The sequence below is a fragment of the Apteryx rowi genome, unplaced genomic scaffold, assembly GCF_003343035.1.
Source record: "Apteryx rowi isolate R43461 unplaced genomic scaffold, aptRow1 scaffold_287, whole genome shotgun sequence".
Classification (NCBI taxonomy): Eukaryota; Metazoa; Chordata; class Aves; order Apterygiformes; family Apterygidae; genus Apteryx; species Apteryx rowi.
Genome location: NW_020449274.1, coordinates 279,216 through 304,331, shown reverse-complemented (window position 1 = coordinate 304,331; position 25,116 = coordinate 279,216). Strand labels below are relative to the sequence as shown.

At 39.6% G+C, this 25,116-nt stretch overlaps 1 protein-coding gene across 1 annotated transcript in view; it reads left to right on the top strand.

The window, feature by feature from the left end:
* Nucleotides 1–21,556, top strand: part of GUCY2C (guanylate cyclase 2C) — a 44,758-nt gene extending 23,202 nt beyond the window's left edge. The window contains exons 17-27 of the mRNA XM_026069142.1: nucleotides 3,722–3,854; nucleotides 5,667–5,804; nucleotides 9,355–9,443; nucleotides 11,054–11,145; nucleotides 12,705–12,863; nucleotides 15,932–16,124; nucleotides 16,523–16,697; nucleotides 17,633–17,731; nucleotides 18,509–18,603; nucleotides 19,253–19,329; nucleotides 21,382–21,556. Of these exons, the coding sequence (XP_025924927.1) occupies nucleotides 3,722–3,854; nucleotides 5,667–5,804; nucleotides 9,355–9,443; nucleotides 11,054–11,145; nucleotides 12,705–12,863; nucleotides 15,932–16,124; nucleotides 16,523–16,697; nucleotides 17,633–17,731; nucleotides 18,509–18,603; nucleotides 19,253–19,329; nucleotides 21,382–21,556 (1,425 nt within the window). The remainder of the gene's footprint in view (nucleotides 1–3,721; nucleotides 3,855–5,666; nucleotides 5,805–9,354; nucleotides 9,444–11,053; nucleotides 11,146–12,704; nucleotides 12,864–15,931; nucleotides 16,125–16,522; nucleotides 16,698–17,632; nucleotides 17,732–18,508; nucleotides 18,604–19,252; nucleotides 19,330–21,381) is intronic.
* The last annotated feature ends 3,560 nt before the right edge of the window (nucleotides 21,557–25,116 follow it).

The window sequence follows — 25,116 nt, the reverse complement described above, 5'->3', positions numbered from 1 at the left end:
CAAGGCCTACAGAGTACACTGTGCTGTCTGGCCTTGGATAAGGCATATAAAGGAAAACTGTGTTTTTTCAAAATGATGGAATTATTCCAATTTGTATCTAGAAACTGGGATCAGCTTTTGCTTTTTCTAAGCAAACTCTTTATTTTGCATCCTGATCAAACTTACTCACTTGAGTTGTCCATTTTAGGCAGTTAGAGAGGGAAGAAATCATCCCGTACAGAAACCAAGACTGGTTTTCAGTAGCTTTTATTAGATCTCTGCATTTTAGGTCCTTGTGGAAGGAAGAGTTGATAAGCACAGTAGAGCAAGTGTTGTTCAGCATTATAGACTTGTACCAGTTTAGCTGTTTGTTAAGGAACCTCTATGATTCACTGCAGAGAATAACCCCTTGCCTTTTGCTAGTACTCCATTGCTCTCCTCCTCCTATTGCTGTTTTGCAGTTTGACAGGCCTCCCATTTTCCCACATGCCTCAATTCAGACTTGATCTCTTCAATGAATGACTCCACTATGTCTGTTTTAAGGAGATACTGAAAAATCTCTCTCTTTATTAAAATCTCCTTAATCCCAATTGTCACAGTTTGTTGGCCTTGTTAACTACTTTCAAGTTCAGTTAACATTCAGCATTAAGTTTCATTTTAAATAACAGCAGTGGTGTTTCCCTTCCTCCTTTTAGCATATCACAAGAGCAGGGTATTTTTTAACACTTTGCAGTTCACCTGCAGATGTTTCCTAAGAAAATATTAATTGGTATTGGCACTGTTTATGAGAAAGAGAGAGAAATCCCAGTCTCTCTGAAGTTAGTAACCAAATGGCCAGTGACTTCACTGGGACCAGGATTTCATAACCAGTCATTCACTGAACCATCAGTAATGGTGACAAGGAGTCTAAGAATAGAAGGCACCCAGCATCCTTTCTGTGGAATGGCTCCTGAGCATCATTATCCATGTTAGTAGAGAGGATTCACAGAATCTTCCTGAAAACCCATATGTACCTAGGAATATCTGGCAATTTACACTCAGTTTGGATGACTCACCAACCTTCCCTATTCCTTGAGCTAATACTGTGATGGAGCTCTTGGATCTAGGCATTACCATGCACTTCTTGTATTGCTTTTCCCAAACTGCAGCTCCCCCACCTCCAGGCACCCTGTTTTTACTCTAATGGTTTCTTGCTTTACTTAAGCGACTTCATGGCCCTTCAGCTCCAGTTGCCCTCACCCCAGCATCTGCTCTTTTCAAGCCCAGTCCCAGCTCTCCCTGCAGTTAAAAGCCCTTTTACCTGTTCCTGCAGTTCTTTTGCCGTGCTTTTGATACACTCTCCCTCCCTATACCACTGCTTTCCTACAGCCTGCTTTTACTGTTGACCAAATAGTCCTCTTACTTCCCTGACCCCTCATTTTTTCACAGGAGCTGCTGTGTCAGTGTTTCTCAGTAGAGCAGGTTAGGTGATTTCTGACACAGCTAACCAAGCAGTGACTACTCCAGAGCAGCCCCTAGTCCACTGGAGGAGGTTAGGTAGGCAACGCAGAATCCCTTTTTTTCTTTTTTTGCTGTCTTTGCTGTTTCTAGGTCTGACGGGCACCACCTGTAGCTACATGGATTTGGCTATATGTGACAAAGGAGTTCTGATGAAAGTTCTGTTAAGAAGGAACTGCATTAGTCAAGCCTTGCAGTTATAAGTGTACACACTGCCATTGTGAGATTGTTTATTAAATAAGGAGCTACTGCAGGATATTGTGCAAGCGATTGTAATATTTTTGTACTGTGCCAGGAAAATGGTTCTATTCTAAGGTCGCAGTCAGAACTAAAGCTTCAGAGTAGAGGTTACAAGAATGAATCAGTGATTTAGGAGAGCCAATATGAATTTTGAAAATCACACTGCGGCTTCTTAATAGGCTCTGTGTTTCCAGATAGGTGCCTGGGATAGTTGGAGAGAAAGGGGAGACTATGTTATGAAACTTCTGMTTACAGAAAATAGTAACAGGAAAGCCCTGGCATACGTAAATTAAAGTTATTTTTGCCTTCCATTTGATACTGAAACTGATAAGGAACTCCTGCTATAACAGTGGGTATATATCCTGGTTGTTGTAAGCAAGAGGTAGCAGAAGGTGCAGCTGGAGGAAACGGGCCCTGAAACAGGCTAAACATCCTGGATATTGTTGGCAGGTCTGCATGATTAAAAGCTGCTAATCAAGAAACATGCTCCTTGGATACGGAGTGCACACAGTTTCTGTAAATTTTGGCATGGTCTAAATAAGCCCAGGATAACCAGTCCAACCACATTCTTAAGGGATTGCATCTCTAGCAGGCTGCTTGTGTCTCAGACATACATCTACTCTTCCCAAAATTCAGCTCATGTCTCAATGATCTCTTATAGCACTTTCTGATCCATTCCCAAAAGGGGGTGCCAAAGGAAAGAAAACCCAGCATGCCATATGCTACACTCACAACCACATGAACTATATAACACAAATTAAAGTCTATCAGCTAGCATCCAAGAGAATGAGATATATGTGTAGAAGTTTAAGTGGAAGACAGTTCAATGAAGAAACTAAATGGACATAATGGACCAGTATTTAAGGCCTTTGCAGAATATAGATTGGACTTCATATTCTGACCTATGGAAAACAGGACTAAAGGAAGAAAAACAAGAGTAGGTTATAAGTAGGTGTAAGTTTAAATACTGCAGAAGAGAAAGATGAAACAGGATAAATAATAACAAGAGGGTGCAAATTAGCATACTATTCCTACTCCCTTCCTCAGTTTACACCCACTTAATAATGTTCTTCTCCTGCTACGCCTCACTCCTGGCCCCTTGTCATGTATTACACCATATTTGACTGTCATAGACTAAATGAGCCAAATTCAGAGGTGATGAGTAAAAAGGGGCAAACTACACACCTGTGTACACTAATGTGCATTTTGTGAGTCAGAGTCTGAATCTAAGGAAATACAGCTAAAACTGAATCAGCCAGTCCTCATGGTGCTCACTTCTGAGTTTAGCTTGTGGGTAACTGATATTATGTATTGACTAGTGTGGAGAAAGTCATGAACAGTGACCTTCATGACTGTCTAATCTGATCCCCTGCATTATATAAGCCATAGTGCATCATCCAGCATTCTTTGTATTGACCCTTCTCTGGCCCTCTGCTTTGTAGAAAAAGATCTGTTCCTGAACAGTCTCTGGTGTGTGGTAATCTTCAAAGAAGACATATACATAAGTAGCAATTCTTCTCACACCTATTGTGACTGTTGTTTGGACATGTAGTTGGAAACATTTTTTAAGTGTGTGACATGGAACAAATCCTGTACTAGATTTAACAGAATAGTATTTATTGCAAATGAAATAAAAACTTCTGTGGGAGGAAATAAACTTGCTTAATTCCCTAACTGTGGTTTAATCTTATCAAAGACCAAGCTGCCATGTCACACTTTGCTAACTGAGAAGTACGATGGTCTTTGGTTAAGACACAGTCCATCTAATGATCCAGCCTCAATTCTTAACATTGACTACTTTGATCTTGGAAAGCTTCTTATATAAAATAATACTTCTCTCCCTCTGTGAGAGGGAATTGTGATTTCTGCATATGCTTTGCTGATAAAGGCCATTTAATTACCTGGGTAGATATTATGCTAATACTTCATATTCTTGTTGATTGTGGTAACAGCTCAGTGTATTGCGCACAGACTTGCTTTCTCCCTCTTTTATCATCAACCACAGGGAATGTCTTATCTGCACTCAAGCAAAACTGAAGTCCATGGTCGACTTAAATCCACAAACTGTGTAGTGGACAATCGCATGGTGGTGAAGATCACTGATTTTGGCTGTCATTCAATTCTACCACCAAGGAAAGGTAAAAACAGTATTCAGCTGGATTCTCCTTCATGCTTTCCAACCCATGACATTTTCTTATTTTCATAATACAGTTGGACCTATTTATATCTTGTACAAAGGACAAGACATACATTACCCCTTTGTTTCATGTAGCATCTGTTATATAAATTACATCTAAAACAATTTTTTAACTTAAATAACACAGTCAGTGAGAAGTATTAGCGGGTGGAGAAAGAAATTAGGCAGTGTAGGTGACAAGAAAAAGAAAGATGAAATTTCAATTTATGTTTGAGAAGACATAGAGATTTCACAGGTGGCTGGACTGCAAGAGGCATTTGCAACATTGAAGGGCCTCATGCAAACAGCTCTTGTAAGCAATAATGGTGAATTTGTGTGAAGGAACAAAAAGGAATAAAGTACCACATGATACTGTCATTGGTCAGATAGTGCAATTTGCATGTGTTACTATACATATTCTCACAGTGCTCTGTAATTTAATTTAAACATTAACACTTGTCACTTTAAACTTCTTTAAAAATCTGTAATGATATCCTTAATGTTTTCTATTCCTTAGATAAAAGTCCAGCAATTTCTGTTCAGTCAGATCAGAATCATTTTCATGGCTTTTTCGCTTTTATCTACTATTCTTGGGATAGTTCTATAAAATTGAGCACTCCTTCCTACTCATTTTCTCCTTCCTACCTGATCTTGAGTGAAAAGACAAGCATATCTGCAGTTATGTCATCTGAATCCGTGTAGTCTGTTTTCGGTATAATAAATACAGCATTGTGCCATAACTGTAGTGTATGATCTGAGAAGAACCTGGGGTTGCATCTGGATTGAGAGAAACTTTTTATATTCAAACACAAATGTGCCCAAGAGTAGCAATGAGAAGATTAAAAAAAAGTGCACAGAATGTAAACGTTCATTCTTCATTTTACAAATTTCATATTTAAATTCATATTATTTTTATAATTTTCTCTTTTTTTGGTTGCACATAAAATAAATGCATTGAGAAACATCCTCAAAATTTCTGGCTACTAGACTTCCTTCCTTGAAGAAAACTTATTGTTTCACAAGAGATCTACCGATTCATTGTGGCTGGATGTTGCAGCCTGATATTATAAGAGTCTTCAGTGTTACTTTCTGTCTGTTATGAAACATCATCCACATGTCATAACAAACTGTCATACCATGGCAATATTCTGGTTTTGAGATACAATGGTGCTCGGTGTACTAGAAATACAGATTAATAATTTCTGGAGAAAGAAAGAGGCTATAAGCAAGTAATATTATGTCCGGCTCAAGAACATTTTGGGATTACTTCAATGGAGTCATGATATTAAGGCCAGTGGGAAATATTACAGTCTTCTCATCTGACGTCTTGCATAAAACAGTCTTTGCACCTGGCACAAGAATTTACGTTTCAGTCATTTTTTAGAGCACTGTCATTCCTTGGTCTTATACAGATGCATAGGCTATTTCTAAAAAGCCCATGAAAGGTTCCTAAGAAAAGCAAGTTCATTGTCAATAAGCTTAATTGTTCTGGATGTGTGAGGGTCTGCACCTACAGTTGAAATAGTAGGGTCAACAACCCCTAAAAGATTGAAAATTACCACATCAGAGCGTTATCCAGCCTGTATTGATGTCAGCCTCTCAAGAGAACTGCTAATGGAGGAAATAAATAGTACCAGTGGGCTTGGAGTTTGATATGAAAAGAGTAAAAAGGAACTGTTACTATGGCAAATGATGCTCTGAAAAGGGTTGCCCTTTTCAGTTATTTTTCTCTCTTCCTCCTTCACCTCCTCCCCTTTTGTCACTTGGATCTCAGACCTGTGGACGGCTCCTGAGCACCTTCGTCATGCTGATGTGTCTCAGAAGGGTGATGTGTACAGCTATGGGATCATTGCACAAGAAATCATCCTGCGCAGGGAGACCTTCTACACTGGATTCTGCCGGGACATTAAAGGTAAATCCACAATTTTCTCCTCCACTGCAGCTGCCCAGAATGGTGTAGCTGTAACTAACCCATTCTCCACAGTTTTTTGTGAAAGGGACCATCTCTGATAGGTGCTTGAATAACTGCTTCTTTCACTGCGTGGTGAACCAGGAGCTCGTTTGAAGGATCTCATTTCAGGACAATTGTCACTGTTCTTTCTGTAAATAAAGTTTGCATTTATTTTTCTTGCCCTTCCTCCTCCCTCTCCCCCTCTGCCACAGCATTATAGAAGTTAACATTACACAATGCTGCCTAGACCTATTGTAACATTTAAAGGCCACAAGAAAGGTTTTTCTGATTATGAGTTGTGCGCAACATGTAATAATTCACTCATATTTGGCATCAAAAATCAGCAATGTCAACACAGAGCAACAAAGAAAACTCAGCAGCATGACACAAGAGAACAGCCGGCATTTAAAAACTGGCAATTCCGACTTTATTCAAGCCTGTCAAAATTAAGCTAAGTCATTTAACTTCTATCAAAAAATCCATCTTCTCCTGTACTGCATCCATTAAATCCCTTTTTGTGACATTGTTTTTGAGTGGCTAACAGCCCTGTCGATCCTGGTTCCCAGAACTCATACATTGTTATATGTTAAAACTGCCATACATGTATGTGGGTTTGGGATTCTCCTAGTGACAGTTACCAACAAGTTTAGATATCACCTTCACCTCTGAGTCATTCTGATAGATCCGCCTCACATTTGTTAAAATATCTAGAGCAGCAGCCAGCCTGTGTAATAGCTCTTCTCCCGAGTAACATTTCAGAAAAACTTCTGGGGTAGGCGCAACATCTTGCATTATCACAAGTCTATGTTCACACTCAGGGTAACATAGTACTTCACATCACCAACTCTTTCATATAAATGTGGATCTAAGAGAGATTAGAGATGCCTCTTCCTCTTCAGCCAAACTCTTCAGGACTCCAGGCTTAAGAGACAGGACTGTATGACAGATGGTTCCTGGAGCTGCATGTGAATAAGATAGGGTACAGAAAATAAAAGTTCTTCTTTTCTTTTTCCTTGGGAGAAGCAGACACAATCCTCATGAATGCAGGGATTTTACAAATATCCCCAAAATGGATGGAAAGGGAAAGAACAATTCTCTTCCTTCCTCATTTTGGCTGGCAAAGGAAATTCATATTAAACTGCATTTTTTTAACTGTTTGCTGATTAGTTACAGGCCCTCTGTGTTGTGTTAATTGTTATTAAGTTAGCCTCAGACACAGTGTTTCTGGGCTCTTCTGAGATGTAGTGATATCCTCACTGCTCTTTGTTTGATCGTGGCTGTCATAGTCACAACCTGGTTCCTTGTTTTAACTTTAGCATGTCTTAACACTGCATTTTGTCATTTTAGAAAAATTGTCCCTCTCAAATTGTATTAGGTCAGTCCATCCAACTGAAAGGATTTTTAGCACCTCTAGGTGCAGGCTGTCTGTTGCTGGAGATGGCCACACATATCAGCATGTTTAGTAAAACAGCAATGAACCTGTTGGGCCCAAAGGCTGTTTGGTAAGTCTGAACTCAGTGTAACAAAAAAAACAAAAAAAACCCAAAAAAACAAAAACAAACAAAAAAAAGCCCAACCCACCCTGCTTTCCAATCTCCAGTTAAAATTTAAATTTTTTCATTGAATGAGGAGATCATGTACTCCATGAAACCTTTTTCTTAAAAGCATTAGAAGATGTATAGTAGACTAGTAGATGTTTTTTCGTGGCATCATCTAGTTTTGGAAGAGAGTAGCTCAAACTTGGATTGACCATTATTTTGCAAATATCTCAGATAAAAAGGGGGCAAAAGATGTCAAAGTAGAGTCAACAGTAATGGGCAACAAGATGTCCCTGTTGCATGTTAGATTCATTTGTTAAGTCTCTCACAGAAAGTCTTTCAATGCATAGGCTACCAGAAGTTAATCTCTGTAAGTTAGAAGACATCATACTGATATCTCAGCACAACTGATATAACCATTTGGCCAGGACTTCATTGGCAGCAGCAAGGACTGCATTCAAATTTTGGAAGAGTTATTAAAAAAAGCCTGTATCTAGCCTCCATCTATAAACTTGAGAAAATTAAACTCAGCTTTCAGGTAGTTTCAGGTACAGCTTTTCAGGTACTCAGTGAGCTAATGTTCTCAATCTACAAATACGTATTGATTGATTTAACACACAATATTGTTATTAATGAGAGAAAAGTCCCACAAAGAATATAGACATACAGGACTTGATTTCTAATGTATAGCAATAACTAGGTCATAGTCTTGTTCACTGACTCCTCTGTGAGACAGCCATTAGGCCAGCTGCTTGCTCCACTTTCCTGCAGAAATACCTAATGCATAGCTTGAGACTGTGAAATCTTGTCATGTACCAGCACTCAATTCAAACTGTCTCCTTGTGCCACTATTTTCTGCCACTGGCTAATTGCAGTCATTGCTGTTATTTCTGCTCTCGGGTGTATGTGCAGCATGGAAATCTGACACAGTCCTCTTGTGTATAGGAGACTCAAACAGATTGTTATGTCTCTTAGTTCACAGGAGACTCCTAAGCAGTTTTTCATCTCCATAGCATTTGGAGACTGTTAAAAAAACTCTCTTGCTCTTTCTCTAGCCTGTAACTGGTACAGAAGTACCAATATCTATTTAAAATGACCATGCACCCTGGGCACGCTTAGGCATCCCTAGCTGCTCTAGACTTGTACATACCATCATGATTACAAACCTTCCTCATCTCATTATATGCTTCCATTAACAAAATTGTCTCCCAAACATAATCAGACATTAATAATAAATATGTTTCAGGCTTGTTCACTGATCCCTTTCTGTTTCTCTCTCTTTCTCTTCCCCGATGTCAAAAAGTGCTTCTCTTTATGAACTGCCTCCCTCTGGAACTCTTGGAGTCTGGGGAGGAGGAGAGACATATTTTTACTTTAGCTCTCAGTCAGTTTGCTTAAATTGAGTCCTGCAAACCAAGCCTGCATTCTGATGTGTTCTGAGTCCAGCTAACTCTTAGAGGATGGATTTCATGGTAAGAGTACAAATGAGCTACCAAATGCAATGTTTTAAAATTACATATATTAATAACCTATTTTTAAAGAAGCTGAACATCTGCAGGATGATTTGAACTGATCAGATGAGAGTTGTAGATCTCCACACATTTGATGAAGTTTCAGTATTATAATGGGCTTCTCACATTGTTTTCTGCCACAGCTATATTTCATGCTGACAGGCACACTGTTAATGCCTAACATTCACTGGGGAAGATGCTATAACCATGTCTACTGTGACCAATAAATACTCATGTACATTCCTATTAATTTTGTTTTCAGAGGCCTTCAAGCCAGTTTGTTTTGATCTTGTGCTTTACATTTAGAAAAGCTCCGAAGTTGAAATCCACATCAAAGATCGACGGAACTGACTTTGAGGCTTCTGAGCAGTAACTTTTAATATCACCATGGCACACTATTCACCAGGAATGTTCTTCTTATGTTTTTCTGGTTAAAAATTTGCATCTTTTCTCCTTTATTAGAGAAACTTTACAGAGTAGAGAGAGGCAAAGGAGAGAAGCCCTTCCGACCAGACCTGTCACTAGAAACGGTGGGAGAAAGAGAGATGGAAGTAAGTTAATAATTAACTAAAACATTTTCTGGGTGAAGGGCAGAACTCCTGGCCAAACTAGAGCTGGTGATATTGGGAGGATGAAGGCTGCACACGTTTTATGCCAAACGCCTTAAACTCATGAGAAGAAAAGGTGTTCTATAGCTGTTACCAGTGAAGTGAAATACAACGTACAAAAATTATTTCTTCCCTCTTCAGTGTATCCTGTGAAGTGTCTGTTTAGTTTTCTAACCCAGTGATGGTTCAACAACTAATACATACATTAAAAGTAGATCTAGTGTGGATTTGCACATTTCACTAGAGAGGCCTGGGTTATCTCAAAAAAAGCAAACATATCAGACAATGTTCTCACCTGCCTCCACTGGAATTCCCTAAAAGCTACATTCAGTTTGGATGAACCAAAGGAGACCTTAAAATAAAATAAGAACATGTGCTTATTTAGTTTAATGCCATCTTAGGGCTGTGAACAGCTATACCTTAAAGAGGATGTTTCACCGACATATGAAATATTAGCAAATTGTGAGGGTTGTATAACTGTGTGTGGGAAAGCAGCAGCTTGACCTGCATATGAAAGGATAGATCAGTCTTCTGATTCAATGTACAATATACTCACAAGTACATTGTGTTGCAATAATTAAAGAAGGACTATCATTATCTTTTGAATGTGCTTTCAAGCAGTGCTTCTGTTTACTAGTCCTTATATTACAATGGCGTGTCTTCTGAAATTTGGTAATAATCCGGTGTGCTAGACTGATATTTTGTCTTTAAATAATGCATGAGAATCACAAGAGATGATATCTCACAGAAACTGGTGGCAGTACAACACATTTCAGAGAGGATTAATATCACCTATCTTTAGACATTTACAAGCTGGATATCTCAGTCCGACCTAGTCTCTCCCCAGGTCCGCTTTACATCTGATGGAGAGAACACTCATCCAGAGTGTTCCATCCATTCTGGCCTATCTTCTGGGGCTATCTTAGACTAAGTTGCCTTTCTCTCTATTGATTCCTAAGGGAACCCAAGGTGACATTTGAACTGATCACCTCATAATCACTGGAAAGAAATGGAAACTTACATGGTGCCATTCTTCCGACCTATTTTGGATATCTTCAAGATGGAATGAATCACACTGCAAATGTGCCTATTCTCTCCACTGATTATAGTTCCTAAGGCTTCTTGCTCAGGTGCAGATGTCTGTGTTGTAGACATCTACATATTGGACAGATGAACCCCATTCTTTTTTTACTGAATCACCAGTTTCTAAAAGATCCCAAACACAGGATATTAAGGGATATGATTACCACAGAATTGACCTCCATGTCAATAACCATATCTGGCACCAGTTGCAGGCCTGGATCAATTTACTTGCCTTTCATTTATGTGTTGCAAATTCAAGTTAAGCTCATGTCACTAGGCACCACAGAGTTAAGTTTAAGATGCTTGCAATGAATGTCCTAACCATAGATTCATAACAGTTAGTCATGCATTTTAATAAGTTGTTGGTCAAGAGTAACCGGAAATTCCATAATGTACTAGTGCTGTTTAGCACCATTATCCTTCTATGCCAATTGCTTGGGCAGACTTTCCTTAATTTCTTTTGTTTGAAGGTGTATATACTAGTGAAAAGCTGCTGGGAGGAAGATCCAGAGAAGAGGCCTGACTTTAAGAAAATTGAGAACACTCTGGCTAAAATATGCAGGTGAGCAGCAGCGGCTATTTGTCAAGATACTCCTAACTCCTCCTAGCTGTTAGGAAGCTCGTGTTTATAATCTGACGTAAATATGATTCAGTCAGTGGAAAAACTGTCTTCACTTAGATCCTTCCTTATCCTTTGATAGAAAAGGAGGCAAGCATGTGCATATGTATATATGTATGTGTGTATATGTGCATCTATGCATGTATTAGCTGAGGACAAGATGATCACCATACCTCAAATTGGTACACTGTGAAGTAGCAAGCTGGATAATTAGAGATGCAAGCCATTCGAGTAATTCACCACCTGTCTTTGGTCAAGAGTTGGACAGTGAGTCATGTTGTCTAAGTTTCAGGAAATGAATGCATGCAAATGTTTAGAGGATGATTAGAAAGTTTGGATTGGGTTGTAGCATAAATGAGTTCAGATGGTCCCAAATTAAGCTGACTAAAAGTGCCGGGTTGTACCTCATCAGAAGAGTTAATTAGAGGGTTTTGTTGGTGCAAAGTTGTGGGATAATAAGAGCCAGAGTTGAAAAAAATCCTATGAGGTTATACAGGCCTTTCACCTAGCCACTGCTGCATTGCCCCTATGGTGTTTGGCCTGAATTAATTATTCAGATATCCAAACAGTGAGTTTTTAGTCACTTCTCTTGGAGAATTGCTCCCTAGTTTTTAAAGCTGTCTTCATGAACCAGTCCCAACAGCACTCGCATCATTTTACACTTTACATGGGCAGAAGGACAACTACACTATCCGTAACTAAACATATCGTACCGCAGCAGGGCAGAAAGAAGTCTTGGTTCAGCTTCTAAGCCTCCATCCTACAGGAGGATGGAGGTTGCCACTTGTAGCAAGGTGTTCTCCTCATAAGGAGGTCTAAGGTGGTATGTTCCTGACATAGAGATTTGTTTAGAGTAAGAGCAGTTTTAAAGTTCATTCATGTACAATATGAATCTGACTCTTACGGTCAGCCTGGCCCCATCTATTTTCAGACTGCTTTGGTGAGCCCGGGCTGCCAAGGCAAACAGGGGTTATGAGTGGCTCATGCTACTGTATGTCTGCTTCCAGCAGTTGTCTACTCCCTACTGTCTGCAGGATCTTGTGAGGGAAACAAACTCAGGGCCTGCTAATTGTTCTGTTGAATTGTTCTGTCTTCCACACAGACAGCCCCAAATTTCCTCAATCCTTCTGGGTCTAATCCCCAGCTCAATGCTAAGTCCAATTTTCTGCCCACCTTCTTTAGCTTTTTCTCAGGATTCAAGCTTGCCAGTTACTTTTTCCAAATGAATGTTCATGGATTACCCAAGGTAACCTGGAGTTGACAATGTTAGCAGGGCTCAGTGATTTTAAGGTGTTTTAAGAATTAGCAGCTCTAGGTGACAATTGTGGGCCACAGGTGTTCAAATCATAAACATAAACCCTCTAAGAACAATGTACTTTAAACAATTTGCATTCTAACTATATGGAAGTCAAACACTGCAAAAGTTTTCTGTTGCTCATTTTTGCCTCTTTCTCAACAATGTGTTTTTATCATTCTTCCCTGTTGGCTCCTGTTATTCCCAGTAACTACCATGGCCAGACCAATGAAAGCTACATGGATACCTTGATCCGGCGTCTACAGCTATATTCCCGGAATCTGGAGCACTTGGTGGAGGAAAGGACGGAGCTATACAAAGCAGAGAGAGACAGAGCAGACAGGCTTAATTTCATGTTACTTCCACGGTTAGTACTGTCCAGCAGGATTTTCACTTGAATTTTATTTACATGTATCATCTAATTCTTGAAGAGTGGGGTTGGAATTAATATTCATCTTGTATTTCTTCAAATGAGAGAATGAAAAGCTACTTCCTCTGTCTTAATTCTCCCAACCTTATGGGCAAAGGGCAAATTTAGGAGGTGCCACCAATTCCCTCTGTACCTCTTCTGCCTCCCTGTACTGACCATTTGAGGACAATGGGTAGCAGACAGAGAAAACATGGCCTTCTTTGCCCAGACAGAACCACAGACTTTCTATAGGCTTTGCATCCTGGTGTGATTTCCCATATAGGCCACTGGTGCTTATCTAGGCAGTCCCTGCCTGAGGCTCCAGTTCAGCTCAGCATTTAAATGTATGGTTAGAATTAAAAAGATTTACTGAACTGGAGCCTTAATTATGACCAAGCTGGAGCTCAAATGAACCAGATGCGATCTACAATTACAGTAGAATGATTTAAGCCAAGGGAAGAAAAATGTCTCAATTAGGGAGCCACTGTAAAGTATCTTCATTCATTCACAAAATGTATTTGCCTGTGATAAGGACATCCTCATTTACCTGTAGTTAAGGTTGCTAATGACAGATGTGTCTTTGTAACATTTGTATCACAACAGACGAGTATTTTCACACTTGTGTGTACCACTCTAAGCCATAAAATTACATGACCTACCTGAATGTTACTGACACTGAAGAATTTTTTTTTGACCAAGACTGGCCAAATCAGTCCTTCTCATTTTATTAGCATCTGTTGATGCTGTATTGATCTGTTCAACAGCATGGTGGTAATTTGAATTATGAAGACTTTTACATAATCATTATAAGTTTTAATAGACAGACAGATAGACTGATTTTAAAACTAGCTTCCTGAGATGGGATCTTGCAAATACCTGGCCCAAACACCTCGCAGACTGAGGTATTACTATACTTATTACCTACTTACACATGTTTTTTTTGGTTACTCAGGTGACACAAGCAGAAAAACTCTGAATACCTCAAGTATCCTGGTGTTTTTTAGAAACTACGTAAATGAGAATCAGATAGCCCCATTTAGAAATGGCGCAGACAGCAGTTCCAACAGCAGGCATTAGCATAAAGAACGCTAGAGTGACACGCTTAGCTGAGACCAGAGGGGGCAAGTCAGGGAGGCAGGACACTTAATCCAAGTGGAATCTGACCAAAATAGCAGCTCAAGCAGCTGTATGCTTCTCAAGGGCACACACATGTACAAAGTGGCATTGTGTTTAACACCCAAACCTGCCAAACCCCCACCAAACAGTCCAGAAAGAAGCTGAGGAAAATGTGTGTCCTCACCATTAGTATGTATAATTTCAGGCAGTGCAAGTCTGTGGCTGAGGCTCGCTGCCTGACCCTAATGTTGGCCCCTAATGTTGTCAGTTACATATAGGACATAGTAAGATCTTAATGCTTCAAGGCTTATACTCCTAGACTGCTTACAATCAAGTAAGACTCTGCAAATTTAGGAGGAGGTAGTCTGAAAGGCTGGTGTGATAGTGAGGTAGACTATTATGTAGCAATGGCAACCTTACTTGAATCTTTTCTGATACTGATGCAAAAACAGAATATTACAATACATCCCATCCCAAGAACTATGAAGTCCTTTGGGCAAAAGGGCAGAGAGACTTCTAGGGGCATGTGTAGGGCCTCCTTTCTCACCAGTTTCCTCCCAGCTTCCAATGTGAGTTTGCTAGGGAGGAAAGAAGAACCTGTCCCTGAAGCCTCCACCCTACCTGGTGAGACCAGGAGACTCCAATGGAGTTTCATGCCAAGATGGTATTGGGACCCCTTATCTTCCTCAATCTCCCCTCATGTACAGGATCCCCTTTTCCAGCACAAAACCTCTCTTTCACTGCCTTCCTGGCAGAACCCAGAGATCTACACTGATCCCGTATGCACAGAGCTCTGTTCTGCTCCAGCACTTTGCTAGGTAGAAGGAGTGTCTCCAGCTGGAGAGCAGGAGGAATACAGCCCAACTTCAGGTTGTGGTTTTGCAGTGCAGCAGAGGGGTTGAGGAGGGTTGGGCCTTATTGGGCCAGACTAGACTAGATGGACGCTGTAGAGTAAGGCACAGGACAAGTATTACTGAAATTGTAGTACTGGTGATGCTAGTAATTTTGGTATTGCATACATTTAGAATAGCAAAACTATCATGGTACTTCGTCACTAGTTTCAAGGGCATTTAAGTAGTCAAGGTGTTGACTTTATGACTCATTAAAAAAAAAGAAAAAGAAATGTTAAGTGTTTGTTCAGTCCAAACCAATTTGGGGGAAAATCTGAAATGTTATGGGTGGATAGGCTATGGGACAAGAAATCCATTTCCTTCCATCCTTTGTTCCCAGGACCCTATTACTATCTCACTGAGACGAAACACGCCATTGTGCAACACCTACATTTTCTGAGTCTCCTTCAGTTATTCCCTTCTAATTTCCCCATGAGAAACAGATTTTTTCCTGGATTTAGACATGCAAAAAAATGAAATTCCATCTGAATGGATACTGAGTGTCATCATATTGAATTTTTGTTCCATAAAATTATCAGACTATGATATCTCATCTGAAATCAGGATGAGGTGATGTAACTATCAGGATGCAATTATTTCTGCACTAGGGAAACAGAAAAAAGTGTCTGTTCTCACTTATTGGGAACAAAAGCGGGAGTAGAATCTAGGGCTACAAGTCAGAAGTCCCAGAATTTCAATTTTAACTTTAGCACAGTTTCCCCATTTCTGACCTTAGCTAAGAAGCTCAGTTGTCCTGTACCTCAGTTTCCTCGTGGCTTTTACTTAACACAATTGGATTTTGTAAGGCTGTTGTGCATTAATTAATATTAGTAAGTGCTTTGAGGTCCCTGGCTGAAAGGCATTATGGACATCTAAAATGCTATTACGGTGGTAGTTTTCAGCAAACTATTTGATATTTCCTACCCAGGAAACAATGATGTGCTTGGGTTGTGTGAGAAAACTCCTTTAATGTAAAACACAGACTATTCATCCATCTTTCTGCCTTCTCTATGCCTGCAGGCCAGTAGTAAAATCTTTGAAGGAAACTGGCCTGGTAGAGCCAGAGCTATTTGAAGAAGTCACTATCTACTTCAGTGACATTGTTGGCTTCACCACACTCTGCAAATACAGCACCCCAATGGAGGTGGTAGATATGCTCAACGATATCTACAAGAACTTCGACCACATTCTTGACCATCATGACGTTTACAAGGTGATTAGCTCCTCACTTTTGCTTAATTAACAATCAGGGGACACAGAAATCAAAACTGGATTATGTGGTGGGTTTGGGAAGAATGTCTCAGCGCTAGCAAAGACAAGCAAAGACAGATACAAACAGGCCAAGATTACCTCATATCAATGCTTGTGTGCCTGCTTATAGCTAATTTTCTATACTAGGTGGTCACAGATTCATTACTTGGAATGCTGTGTACAGTTATGAATGCTCACATACTGAAAAAGGTGTCAGCTACCTTAAATGAAGCAATCTGGCTGGTTAGGAAAGACATGCTTAGTTGTGGACAAGAGGATCTGATAACTTTTTAACTTTTAACTAAATATTTATTTTGCTGTTTATGGAGTTGGCAACTTTTAATTGTGTTTCCACCACAGGTTGAGACCATTGGTGATGCCTACATGGTGGTGAGTGGTTTACCGAAGAGGAATGGCAATCGCCATGCAGTAGACATCTCTATGATGGCTCTGGACATCCTCAGCTTCATGGGATCCTTTGAACTGCGACATCTGCCAGGCCTGCCTGTTTGGATTCGCATTGGAATTCACTCTGGTATACAGTGGTGCTAGATGAGCAATGACAATGTAGTTGCATTGTTCTTGAACTTAACAGAATAGACATCCACGGAAAATCTGGCAGCACATCACACACAACTGCTCTCCTCATGAAGAATCAGGTTGAAAACAATGTTCCTGGGGGAAGGGCAACAGAAGTAAATAAGCCACTGGCTTGCTCCCTTATAGTGGCATAGCCAGTATCCATTCATTCATAGCATAAGCTAGTAACTACGAAGAGCAACTGCCATGGCTCCTGGATTAAGCCAGATGTAGCCTTCAGAGATCACTCCTCCCTTACCAAAGTGGAGATCAGCTACATCAATACGCTTATCTGGCCATATGAAGCAGGCCTGCGTTCTATGCTTTTTCAGGCAAAAGTGCTGATCAAGCGTATGTGGAAATTCATGTTTTAACTAATCCAATAATTAAAGAATTTTCCTCAAAGGGGAACTACAGATAATTCAACAAGTATTTGGGCAAATTTTATCTTTCATCTTTGCTTGTTTCAAAAATAAAAACCTGAATAACCACTATCAGATGAGAAACATACAAGTGGAAGCAACTGAGGCACTGGGAAACCCCTTGAGACACCGCTATGAATTCCCTCCATAATGAAGCTTGGTCTTTTTTCCTCCCTCTTCCAAAATTGAGTCAGTAACTATTTTTTTCTGCACAGAAATTGTGTTCAAATAGTGTGCAGCTGTGTCCTCTTCGTGATCCTATTGGATTATGTAAGATGAACAGAGCTAGGCCTGGTTTGGAGTGGAATGGGAGACTGCCAGATACTTTATGTAGTGAGGTAGAGAATACTGCCATTAGTGAGGAACCCAGAACCCCAGCAGGTACTGGCATTGCTCTGCAACAGCAAGTAACACCTTCCAAATAAAGTCTCTTGATCCACCTTTTTCATTCCCTGTATCCCATTTCTAGGTCCATGTGCAGCTGGTGTAGTTGGAATAAAAATGCCTCGTTACTGTTTATTTGGAGATACGGTGAACACAGCTTCACGGATGGAATCCACAGGCTTGCGTAAGAATTTAATTCTATCTATCAGTGTAGCAGGATGGAAGACTATCTGTTTCTGTGATCAAAGTGTTTATTTTCAGCTGAGAACAATTTATTATCAGATCACAGAAGTTTTAAAGATGTAGAAGCCCTGCTCATTTTGACTACCCATTGTTCCACCTCCCTGTTAGGCAATGAAGAATTGTTCCTTGTTCCTGCTTCAGTGCTGGTAACAGGGAGTAAGTAGGCTGGTTGGCTGGCTAAGTTCCTCCGGAAGATATGATACGTACGTGTCTCAGATTTAGTTACATTGTATGAATTGTATATTTTATTTCAACCTAAAATTGTATTACAGCTTTATTGTGTAAATATGCTGATCGTATATTTTAAACTGAAGTAATTACCTCTTCAACTTCACCATTAGGGAACTGTGCCAAGAGCCAGTTTGTCTTCCTTCAGCCTAGTGTCTTTGCATTACTGTTCTCTATATAAGTACCTCTCTATTCTTTTCCCTTTTGGCATTTAAACACTAGAAATACCCATGTCACCTGTATTTCAGATCAATAGCTGTATCAGCTATTCCTATTTAGTGTGCTGCCCTTTCCATAGATACAATCCTATGTAATGGAGTTAGATTTTTGATACAGCGGTATAACTCATTCTCATTTAATTTGACTCTAAGGATTTATGCTGACAACAATTGGAAGAGTTTCTGCCATGCGCAAGTTTTCACATATACTTAATATGATTGTGTGTTACATTTACAACTTGAGGTTTCATTGTTTGTTTATTTATTTATAGCTTTAAGGATTCATGTAAGTGGTTCCACTATTGCCATCCTGAAAAGAACAGGCTGCCGGTTCCAATATGAAACAAGAGGAGAAACATACTTGAAGGTAACCTGTACCATGCACAAGCATGTACACAGAGAAGAGAGATCACTTTAAAAGGAGTATATAGCTGGTAGAACCCCTCAACTTAATTAACAGCTGGACAACAACAGTCACAGATTGGTATCACAGTCTCCAAGTGATTAAAATACTTCCATGAAGACAACATGGTCAATGAAGAACTGTCTGAGGCATAAATTAAGGCAACATAAAGATGTAGAGAATAAATGATGAATATACCATTGGTAACAGGATATTGGGTAGTAATGGTGAATGGGTCTGATGGATGGTAAGCTGAATCTATTGCTAATTTGCTCTTGTTCTGCTATCTGTCTATTTATCTATATATTTATTTTGGTCTATTAAACTTGTCAGATGTCTGTACTTTATTGCTGAAGACAGGTAGCACAGCTCACCTCTTCCATGGTGTGTTGTCCAGGTCATGGAACAAGGGAGTGAGTGCGCAGTTGCATCCCCCCTATTATTCTTGTTCCTACATCTTATTTTTAACCCTTTGCTGTGAGCATCAGTTACTGAAAACAAGAAGAGTCAAATACAGCAATGTGCAATACAGTATCATTTAAGTAAATTAACTATGGAAAACTGTGCTCTAATCCCTAAATTGTGCTTTCTTTTCTTTGTCATACATATTTAGGGCAGAGGAACTGAGGTTACTTACTGGCTGACGGGCACTGAGGACAAGGAATATAATCTCCCAACACCTCCTTCTGTGTAAGATGGTCTTTATATGTGAAAAGAGAAGAGAAATTCCCAATCTTTGCACTTTGGCCTTCACTGTTTCTCCCCAGGCTCTTTTTTTTTTCTTTTTTTGGTAACACTTGGCTTGCTTCCATTAGTTAAAGGCTTTAACAGTGCATGTGCATATAAACACATGTAAATATTCATGACAGCATTAGCTATAGGATGGTGCATGTGCTGAAGGTTATTTGTATGTATAAGCACTTAATAGGTTCATTTCCTTGGAAGGGAAATAAGAGTTAGAGGACAAGCTGTTGATCTAGTATATGCAGAGCATGGGCAAAAAAAAAGAAAATTGTTAATATTCCCAACAACTTTAGTCCTAATTCCAGCTGTGTGTGACACTACAGCAAAAGGATAATTGCAACAGAATGTGCAGCCAGAATGTACAGTGTTATGCCTTTTTGTGGATTTTTAGCAGCAGTGAAGCAGCATTAGCATCTAAATCTGGCCTGCAAAACATGTTGTCTGTGTCTTGCAGAAAACCTGCAAAGCAATTTCTTTGCTTCACTGGGAATGGAGAAGGCTGAATTTCAGAGTCTGCCTTTTAGAATTGTTTGGTGTGTGTGTGGACCAATTAAATGTGTGTGGTTATGTGTCTTTTGGGGGAATCTGCAGGAGGAATGGGACATGCAGGATTTTGAACAATATTCTGCCAGAAGAATTGGGCAAAGTTACTGCAGTATTGTACAGGCATAGTCTTTAAAAAGTGAACAAAAGCTTACTTTCTAACACATAAGAGAGTAGTTACCAGGAAAAAAAATGAGAGGTTGATGTCCTGGACCTGAACTATTGTTTTGCATTTGTACTGAACAAAATATAGTAATAGTGGGAGTGTTGTCTTTGAGAAACAATGCAAAACTGAAGTCTCAATGCCTGGTTGTGCTCATTTCATGTGTATTTTGCATGAGTACAGCATTAATAATGGAATTTCCTCACTTTCTAAACTGTTGTGTACATGGCTCTTTATTAAATGAGCACTTGCTGGTACCTACTTAGAAACGACAGTGTTTCAGGACAACTTTAAGCAATTACATTACAAATCGTAGTTTGTCGAATAAATTAGGATCAACTATGGTGAAAGGCATAAGTAAATGTAAAGGTTTACTTTTACTGCAGAAGTTCTGAAAATTACACAGTGTGCCCATTGCACAAGTAAAATTTTTTGCCAATTTATTCATATCTACCTAAGAGAAAAGAGACGGCTAAGAGAAACTTGAAGGATAAGGGTTTTTTTCAGGACATTTGCAAAACAGAAACAATTGAACTTTTTATCGACTACACAATCTCATAACTGTTTTTTTTTTAAATGGAAAGTACAAGTCTTCTTCTCTGGGCCGAACAGGAAACACTGTTGGGCTCATTTCTATGATACATTTTTTTTTCTAACCTCAGGACTCCTTTTTAAATTGATTGGTTGAGATTATCAGAATTACTGTATTGGTAATTCATCTGGAGTTCAAGTTTTGAAAGTACCTTGTGAGTACCTCATGTGATCAGTGATGTTTTTGTTTTCACTTCCTCGCATAGGCTGTGACTGATAAAATTGTTCCTTTAAACTGTTGTATGTGTGGTACTCCAGCAAAAAACAGACACGCTGCAGAAATTTATGGAAAGGTGGCAGCTCTGTTATTGAAGGCCACCTGAAGTTGACTAGTGGAAATGCCAGTCCTGGTAATGGAGTTGAGAGCTAGCATCTCCTTCAATTGGGAGTGAATCTAATTCAGGTCTTCCTTTTCATAACAAATGAAGCTGAAATTTTTTTAAGGTTGATAATGACACTCCTGCAAATCTCCTGCGCAGAGACAATACTAAAATCACAAAATCTGCCAAAATCACAAGCAAATTGTGAATTATATTCCCAAATTCAGAATCTGAATTTGGTTCTTCCCATGCTTTGTTTCAATAGTGTGTGAATGTTATGAAAAGAAACATAGGACAGAAATATTTAAAAAACAGTGGGACTCAGGGGATCACTATAAATGTGTGAATCACTGAAATTTTCTTCTATCCTGTTGCTTTCAGGGAGAATCAACAGCGGTTACAAGATGACTTAGCAGAGATGATAATAAAGACTCTTCAGAAACGGGAAGCTGAAGGGTTCAAGCAGCGGGAGCTTTCACGGGTACCCAGCTACCGAACAGGTACCCTAGAATACTTGCAACTGGCCAGTGCAGAGAATTCTGCCACATATCTTTAAAACTGGATGTCTGCTATGACTCAAAAAGCTGCAGCAAACCTATGCACATTCTCTCGAGTATTTTAGGTAAAGGCTGGAGTTTTATATTCTCAGGTAGAGGGGAAAGAAATTACCCTTTCAGGCATCCTTTCTAACATATGACCTGTTAGCAGTAAACCAAACCTCTCTTCACCGTAATGTCCAAATTGTCTGATGACTTCAGAAGGACACATGCAGCCTGATTTGAGGGAAATGAAAATATCTGCCGCTTGAGACTGGAAGATAACTTTTTTTTTTTTTTTTTTTTAATTGAGAGGCTGTTCAATAATCTGCTTCTGAAAATATTCATAGTAAAGCCTTAATTTTCATGATTTTAAAATGTGCTTAATTTGTAACTTTTATTTGGAAAAAAAATTTGTTATAATGTATTTGAAAATAACATTAAACGTATCATTGATAAATTCGGGATATTTTGGCATTTTGCTTCTTCTGTAGTTTTCCCCAGTGTCTCCAGTGTTTTGTTTAATCAAACTGACTTTGATCAAGAGATAGCACTTCCATTATTTATCTTTGGAGATTATTCCAAAACTTGTGTGGTGTCTAAAGCTTATCTGAATCTCTTAGGCCTGCAAAATGAAACTGGAAATCTTACAAAAACCGGATCCTTTCATATCCTTTCTCCACTTCTGCTTCTGCCCCCAGACCAGAAGTGCAACAGAAATGAAGAAAACAAACTTATCTGAATTTCTTAAACCTCAGAAACTTTCAATTCAGCTTTTGAATGAAGTTTCACAACCAAGCAGAACTCAATTTTACTGAGTTGACTCACTCATTAACTGACACTGCAACATTTATATGAATAATCACCTTTAAAAAGCAACCAAAGCACAGGGGGGCACCTGTAAAAGAAAACCACCTTTCACCTGAAAAAATAAGAACTAGTGAGGGAAATTTTTGCAAACGCCTTTTGTGCATTGGTGGTTTTCAAATCTTGTCAGTGGACCGCAACTTTTAGGTAGTCCTCAGAGCTGCTTCTTTCACAATTGTCAAATACTAGTTAGTATTCAAACCTTAAAATTTGGTGCATAAGTTTTCCCCAAATCATTCTTTTATGGTTTTGAACACCATTTTTGTCCAAGTAAACACCCTAAAAACAATGAAAAATAGCAAGCCTGTCTCCTGCAATTTTTCTTTGTCAACCTAAACTAGAATTTAAAAAAAAGAACAATATAGATGTAAATAGACTGACCTGAAGTGTTAAGATTCCTGGCAAAAATTAAATCAGGATGTGCTGCAGGACTTACAATATTGCCTAAATAACGTAAATTCCTACACTCAGGAACAGGATGTAGACAGAAATAGCAAATAGCATGTAACCAACAGACATAGCTTCCAGATTACATGCAACCAATTTTAAACTTGGTCTCGCATGAATACATAAATTTTTTTTTTTCTGTTTTTGCTAGACCACCCTAATGGAAGTGTTCATTGGGGTGAGGATAGAAAAAATGACTGGTATTCTAAAACTGATTTGGATTAAAAGGAATGTAAGTAAGTACAGTAAAAAAGTATAAAGTCAGCATGTCTGCTGTTTCCTGCCTCCAGGGACTTATCAACAATGTTCATCTCTCTATCTGCATTTTCTCGTGCAAGTGCTGCACTGTAGTGCTACCTGGCACCACCACACTGCTGTGACAAGTGTTCGACTCCTCAAGACTGAAGAAGCCTATTACTTTAAGCAGAGTTGCTCTGCTATTTGAAGTGACTTAAGTCCATTTTTAAAGAGGAGTTTTATGGGCTCTGTTCCTGACACCTCTGAGATACAATTTATTTTAGAACAAATATCTGCTGACACTGATTGAGACAACTAATTTAGACAGTGTTTGGTTTTCAGTGGTCCTTCTCCTTCCTGCACTCTTCAGACTATGATTTTTGTGCAATTCCTTGGAGATAAATAGTTACCTTAGGAATGAGTTGATTGATCTATCTTCTGGTGTGGCTGCTTTCAACATGATTCTGTCCCTTTGCATTTCTGTTATCCATACATCACAAAAAATTCATTTTTGACTACCTTTTTAAATAATTTGTACCTGCTTTCTGGTGTGAGTCTGTCCAGTTTCAATGTCTTACGACTGCATCTTGTTATTATCCATTAGATCAGAGAGTCCTTTACCATCATAAGTCTGTCACTGAGGTTCCAATCACAGATCTCTCCAGTTTTAAACAGTGAGACATTATATTAAAAAACCTAATGTGAGATGTAATTTTGCCCTCCAAATGGAGAGGATTTTGGCTGCACCTTCACCTGTTCATTTGAACTTACCTCACACAAAAAAATTTCTGGGAATCCCTGGGTTGGCAGCAGTTGGAAGTAAATCCTTCCAAACACACAGGAGCTTTGTAGTCATGGTCACATGCATACTCTCCCTCCTTTTTGCCCTCTGAGTTTTCTCATGCATCTGCACAGCCTTCCTGGTTTAGCACTGTTTATTTGCATTTTCTCTCCAAGGTTGCATGTGCCTCTAATTCCTGACCATGCCCATCACTTGTACACAGAGAATTTTTTTTTTAAAAATATTATTTTTCTGTGGTAATCCTACAGGAGGAATTCTAAGGAAAGTATCATTTGATATTTTAATTCACCAGTATGGGCAAATTGAGAGCAGCATCTGACAGAGGTGAATTTTCATTTGGAAAAGCATTTTTTGTAAATGAAGTATCAGGAAAATACTCCTCAGGCAAACACCACACTGACATTAAGACTTACTCTTTACTGGAGAGGCAAAAAAGAAAAAAAAAAGTAACACTGGTCTTATCCTTCTCTCTTAGTAAAAGTGGCCCAGAACAAAACAGCAATTGGAATGGAACGATTCTTACAGCTGGCAATGGTGTTATAGTGCTGTTATCCCAGGCACGAGGCCAAGACTTGCTAGTTTGCCTGAACTGGTGTGTGTGTGACCTGGTTATGGGAGGCTACTGCAGGAACCAGTATCAAATTTGAACAGTATTAAACAATCAGCAAAATACAAAGTCCTAATAACAGCTGCTTTAGGACGCCAGTGGAATATCCAACGTTGACGAAGAAGAAAAAAAAGGCTGCATCTTGAAATAATCTGGATCACAGGGGCAAGGAAAGAGCAAATGGGAAATAATCCACACCTGTAAACGTTAGAAAAAACGACTGCCCTCAGTTTTTTTCCTGAGACATGTGCAGCAGTCATTTTTTCAACAGGGCCGGAAACTGCTCTTCGGCTGATGCGAGACATGCAGCTTGACAAGACGCCATCCAACTCTTGTAATTCCTGAGTTGCTTTATCGAAATCTTTTCTGACAGACCTTTCCCCCCGGTTTATCAGCACAACTCCGGCAGTCCGGGCAGAGGCAGGAAGGAGGGAGGCTGTTTTTTTTTTCGCCTGCTGCACACGAGCACCCCCGAGACGAGGCCGGGCTTAAGCCCCGACCTCTCACCGGCCCTTGGGAGGCTGAAACAAGCGCGGGGCCCGGGGCTTGCCGCCCACCCCCGTCTCCCATCTTCCCCTCTCCCCGGCGCGGGGCGGCTGCGAGCGAGCCGCGGCGCTGGG